Source organism: Dama dama, chromosome 14 (genome assembly GCF_033118175.1).
Source record: "Dama dama isolate Ldn47 chromosome 14, ASM3311817v1, whole genome shotgun sequence".
Lineage (NCBI taxonomy): Eukaryota > Metazoa > Chordata > Mammalia > Artiodactyla > Cervidae > Dama > Dama dama.
The window spans coordinates 28,293,147-28,298,824 of NC_083694.1; the positions used below are offsets into that span (position 1 = coordinate 28,293,147).

The 5,678-nt window shown below is 41.2% G+C and overlaps 1 protein-coding gene across 1 annotated transcript; it reads left to right on the forward strand.

Moving 5' to 3' along the window:
* The first annotated feature begins 441 nt into the window (after positions 1 to 441).
* On the forward strand, positions 442 to 4,727 carry LOC133069086 (histone H3.3C-like). Its single transcript, XM_061160205.1, has 2 exons — positions 442 to 750; positions 4,620 to 4,727. Exons 1-2 carry the CDS (start codon positions 448 to 450, stop codon positions 4,725 to 4,727), a joined length of 411 nt encoding a protein of 136 aa, XP_061016188.1. The 5' UTR covers positions 442 to 447.
* The last annotated feature ends 951 nt before the right edge of the window (positions 4,728 to 5,678 follow it).

Consider the following 5,678-nt stretch of genomic DNA (forward strand, 5'->3'; position numbering starts at 1 on the left):
AGTAAAGTCACTCAGTCCTGTCTGACTCTTTGTGACTCCATGGACTGTAGCCTACCAGGCTCCTCTGTCCACGGGATTTTCCAGGCAAGACTACTGGAGTGGGTTGCCATTTCCTTCTCCATGCCCAAATAGCATTCAGTGATACCTGTCTTAGAAAATTTTGTTATAAATAAAATAACTGTATTTTAAGACAATTATATTTTAAGCCTAATCCGCTATTTATGAATACATAGTCTTTCTAACGTATTTCAGACTCTTCAAGATTTTTGTTTTGTCTGATTTTAAAAAACTGCCAGTCCATCAGGGTAATAGGAAGAACACCGCGGCGGAGCGGTTTGGTCGTTCGTTAGAGGGGGTTCCGCCCTTCGCCCGGCTCTCCGTTGGGCAGCAGAGGAGGCGCCGCGTTCGAAGAAGTGGCCTAGGACTTGGGCAGCGGTCTCAAAGAAAATGGCCCGGACCAAGAGGACAGCTTGTAAATCCACGGGTAGGAAAGCGCCCCACAAACAGCTGGTCATCGAAGCGGCCGGGAAAAGCGACCCCTCTACCAGCGGGATGACGAGACCTCATCGCTACAGGCCCGGGACCGTTGCCCTCCGAGAAATCCGTCCTTACCAGAAATCCACCCATTTTCTGATTCGGAAGCTGCCTTTCCAGAGGTTGGTGAGGGAGATCGCCCAGGATTTCAAAACCGACTTGAAGTTCCAGAGTGCCGCCATCCGCACGCTGCAGGAGGCTAGCGAAGCGTACCTGGTGGGTTTGTCTGAAGATCCTCAGCCGTGCGCCGTCCATGCGGAGTCACCGTCACGCCCCAAAGACATCCCGTTGGCTCGCTGGATAGGGGAGGGGGCCGGAGGGGAGTTTCACTGAAGACAGTTTTTGTGGTGTTTTGTAGTGAATTCTGTAAAATACTTTGGCTTAGTTTGTGACTTTTTTTTGGTAGGAAATTGTTTATAGTATGTTGTGTTTGTACTTAAGTCGTTCCATCTTTCACTCAGGATGAGTGGGAAAAGTGGCGGTTCACAGACCTCAGTTAATATGAGCACTGTTGCTCAGAAAAGACAAGTTGTTAATATGCAAAAGGGACGAGTGATATTTCTTGCTTCTCATGATGCATGTTTTCTGTAGGTTAATGACCTGTTGGGTAATTATTATGGTACTAGAATTGATAAACCTATACTGGGTCCTTTTGCGGTAAAAGTGGTTATGACTTGATCTAAGTGTTTTTAACAGTTGGGGCTGTTAAGTCCAACCATACATGACTGTGATAGAATGTGGGCTTTTTCAAGGGATGAAGATACAAGTCTTAACCACAGTGTAACTTGCAGTTTCCTTCAAAACAAAAAAAAGTAAACCTCACAGCTATAGAATACACTATGTGCATTTATAACAGCTATTTTGTATATTGTAGTGTCAGCGTTTTAAAATTAAGTGTTTCACATTGACATGTAGTGGGGAGTCTTGTCATTAAGCTGTGTGGGATTCAGAGTATAGTTGGTTTTCTCCTAACTAGACTGCACGTTTTCCTACATAGTTAAAGTGCTTTTGCACATTATACCTTGTGTAAGTCCTCATTGTACCATGTGTTAACTAACCCTCTAGGTGATAATGCAAACACTGGATTGATTTGTAAGGGCCCTAGAATATAATACAAGCTATTCATACCAACATCATCTGTTACTTATAGTTAGTGCAGCTTTTCTTTGTGTTGTGGTTGGTCTCATAACTATGTTGAGTTGTTCTCTATCAAGAGGGAACAACGCTGAAGTTATTTTCCTTGTGGAGTTTGTATTATAATAATCCTTTGAGTAAACTTGCTGTGGGGCATACATAGCTTCAGTTTACAGAACCTCTGTCAGCTAAAATAGAGCTTTCTAGGTGGCACTAGTGGTAAAGAATGTGCCTGCCAATACAGGAGCCAAAGATGTGGGTTCGATCCCTGGGTTGGGAAGATCCCCTGGAGGAGGAAACAGCAGCCCACTCCAGTATTCTTGCCTGGAGAATCCCATGTAGCCTGACGGGGGTCATGAAAGAGTCAGACAGACACCACTGAAGCGACTTAGCACACTCACTTACCAGTTAAAATGGTGTCATCTGGCATAAGTTCCAGCGAAAATCATTTCATAGAGATGTCTTTCCAAGTGATTTTAAAATTTATCCTTCTACTGAAGTTTTTAGGTCAATTATGTATGTTGACTAATTTTACAAGTGAACTTATTTACCAAAAAAAAATACCCCAATCCATCTTTTATACTTTATAGTTAGTACACACCCAATATATTTCATATTTTAATTCCTTTAATACATTTACATTTAATTTTTAAAATACAGTTGTACCACTGGTAAAAATTACTTTGTAAGAATTTCTATTTAACCGTTCTCTCTGGGTCATGTAATTTAGGCACATAGTTTGAAGAGAAGTTGGTACAAACTCCTAGTGAAACCCCAATCAATTTAAATTTTTTACAAAGACTTGTAGGTGTTTTTGGAGAAGGAAATGGTAACCCATTCCAGTACTCTTGCCTGGAAAATCCCATGGACGGAGGAGCCTGGTGGGCCGCAGTCCATGGAGTCGTTGCGACTCGGACACGACTGAGAGACTTCACTTTCACTTTTCACTTTCTTGCACTGGAGAAGGAAATGGCAGCCCACTCCAGTGTTCTTGCCTGGAGAATCCCAGGGACGGGGGAGCCTGGTGGGCTGCCGTCTATGGGGTCACACAGGGTCGGACACGACTGAAGCGACTTAGCAGCAGTAGCAGCAGTAGGTGTTTTGAATTGTTCCTTCGATCAGGTAAAAAACTGAATGGGAAAATGCAGGTGCATTTATGCAAATAGCTATCCTTAATGAAAACGTGAAATTTCATATGACCATTACTTTTACTTATTTATACACAAAACATGCTTAAATATTGTGATATGTATAAAACCATACAGAAGGTAACATTAAAAATAAATAAACCATCTGTAAGTGGACCAACAGCCTCTTATATCTAATCGTTTCACAGTATTTGCTGATTTTTTAAATTTAATTATAATAAACAGATTTTTAAAAATGATACCATAAATTAATATTTTGTTTTGCTGCAAAAACTACTATGCTTTTATCATAGGAAAAATTAAGGAAACAGACTTTTAGTTCCAATTCTGAAAACATACTAATGTTCCTCAACATAGTTAATGTAATGGTTAATACACATTTATAGCTGGAACTAATATGAGTTTTTTTAGTCATTTGGCTCAATATTTCCTTAACATAGTAGATATATTAAGAAATTTTTACTATTATTTACATTGTTTTGGTTGTTGTTGCAAGTACAATCACACAATCACTAACATTTTATGTATTTAATTAATTAATTTATTTATTTATTTATTTTGGGGTCTTCATTGCTTTGCACGGGCTTTCTCTGGTTTCAGTGAGCAGGGGCTACTCTTCATTGCGGTGTGCAGGCTTCTAATTGTGATGACTTCTCTTGTTCTGAAGCACAGGCTGTAGAGGTTACAGGCTTAGTAGTTGTGGTACAGCGGCTTAGTTGCTCTGAGGCATGTGGAATCTTCCCGGATTAGGATTGAACCCATGTCTCATGCGTTGGCAAGTGAATTCTTATTCACTGCACCACCAGGGAAGTCCTATTTATAGATGTAATTATTTATTAAAATGTAATCACTAACTGACAACATAAGATTATCTCATCAGTAATTAGATATTGACATGATACTGAAACGGCTATAACACATTTTTGTAAATACTGAATTTTTAATTTTATTTCTTTGTAAAATTTGCAGCTATGATAAAAAATAGTTTACCCAAATATAAAATAAAATGAAATTTAAAATGTGGAACAAAAGTTATTTGTGTTCTAATAGATACTTTTTAAGCAAGTTATGCCATCAATAATTAGGTTGCTATTATAAAATGATAATGCTGTCTTTGATCACTCTTTTGTGTTTGCTGATTGATATTACAAAATACAAACATATTTTTCTGAGGGATGACCTGGGTTTGGCTTTTTGCATGGTCAAATAGTTCATTTCCCACGTTAAAAATTTAAGGTGGCTTTGTATGATTTTATTTCATTGTGTTTTACTTCAAGGACAGAGAAGCTGTGCAGCTGCCTAGATGGGCTGTCACTTAAGTGATGTTGAGCTGCTGAAATGAGAAAAGGTCAAGACCTTGCAAAGTGTAAAGCTGTCTTCAGATTGGCCTCTGCTCTTCTTCTGCATTACTTTCTTCAGGCTCTTTCTTAGGGCTTGTGATTTAGTATGTGCTGTACCTGTGTGTGTGTGATCAGTCAAGTCCGTCTCTTGAGCCCCCATGAACTGTAGCCCAGCAGGCTCCTCCATCCAGGGAATTTTTCAGGCAAGAATACTGGAGCGGGTTGCCATTTCCTACTCCAGGGGATCTTCCTGACCCAGGGATTGAACCTGCGTCTCTTGCATTTCCTGCACTGGCAGGTGTATTCTTTACCAGTCTGCCACCTAGGAAGCCCTCCTGGCTACTGGGCACTACTAAAGCAGCCTCATCCTGTAACATTCAGTAAGATGTCTTAAGTGAGGACTGGCTGAGATGAAGTTTCTTCCTTGATTGTTTTTTTAATCTATTTTCTTTCCACTCAACAGGTTGTATTCCTTGAGTCCAAGCAGCATAGTAATCTGGCAAGAATGTACTCCCAGAGTAAGAGCTTTCCATGGCTTGAAGGGAAAAGGAGACAGCTACAACCCATGTAAGATGAGAACAGGGGCCTGAGAAGAGCTCTGGGACACCGCTGGAGTAGCCCTGAGCCTATGGTGGAAGTGCTCATTCACATCCCTGAGTTTACTGTAAAACAAGCACTGTCTCAAAACACAAAGAGAAAAGTAAAAAATAAACAGGAATCCCTGTCTCTCTGGTATTTATGTTCTAATGGGAGTGGAGAGGAAGCAGATGGTTAATAAATAATGAAAGCAAATTACATTAGTGAGGAATAAGTGTGACAGGGAAGAATAAAGCAGGAAATTGAATTTGCTATTATTAGAAAATTGAAACATTAAAAAGTAAAGTCTGGGTTGAATCAGTAAAAACTTTACACTTAAAAATAGACATAGGCTTCCCTGGTGGCTCAGTGGTAAGGAATCCACCTGCCAATGCAGGAGACATGGGTTTGATCCCTGATCTGGGAAGGCCCCACATGCCACAGAGCAACTAAGCTCGTGTGCCACAAACGTTGAGCCTGTGCTCCCGAGTCTGTGCTCCACAACAAGAGAAGCCACCCCAATGAGTGGCCCATGCACCACAGCTAGAGAGTAGCCCCCACTTGCCACAACGGGAAAAGAGCCCTCGCAGCAACAAAGACCCAGCACAGCCAAAAATAAATAAATGAATAATTTAAAAAATAGACATAAAGTAGGTGAGGTTACTGGGGCTTCCCTGGTAGCTGAGCTGCAAGAATCTGCCTGCAATGGAGGAAATCCTGATTTGATTCCTGGGTGGGGAAGAATCCCCTGGAGAAGGGATAGGCTACCCATTCCAGAATTCTTGGGCTTCCCTGGTGGCTCAGATGGTAAAGATTCTGCCTACAATGTGGGAGACCTGGGTTCGATCCCTGAGTTGGGAAGATCCCCTGGAGGAGGGCATGGCAACCCACTCTAGTATTCTTGCCTGGAGAATCCCCAAGGACAGAGGAGCCTGGCAAGCTGTAT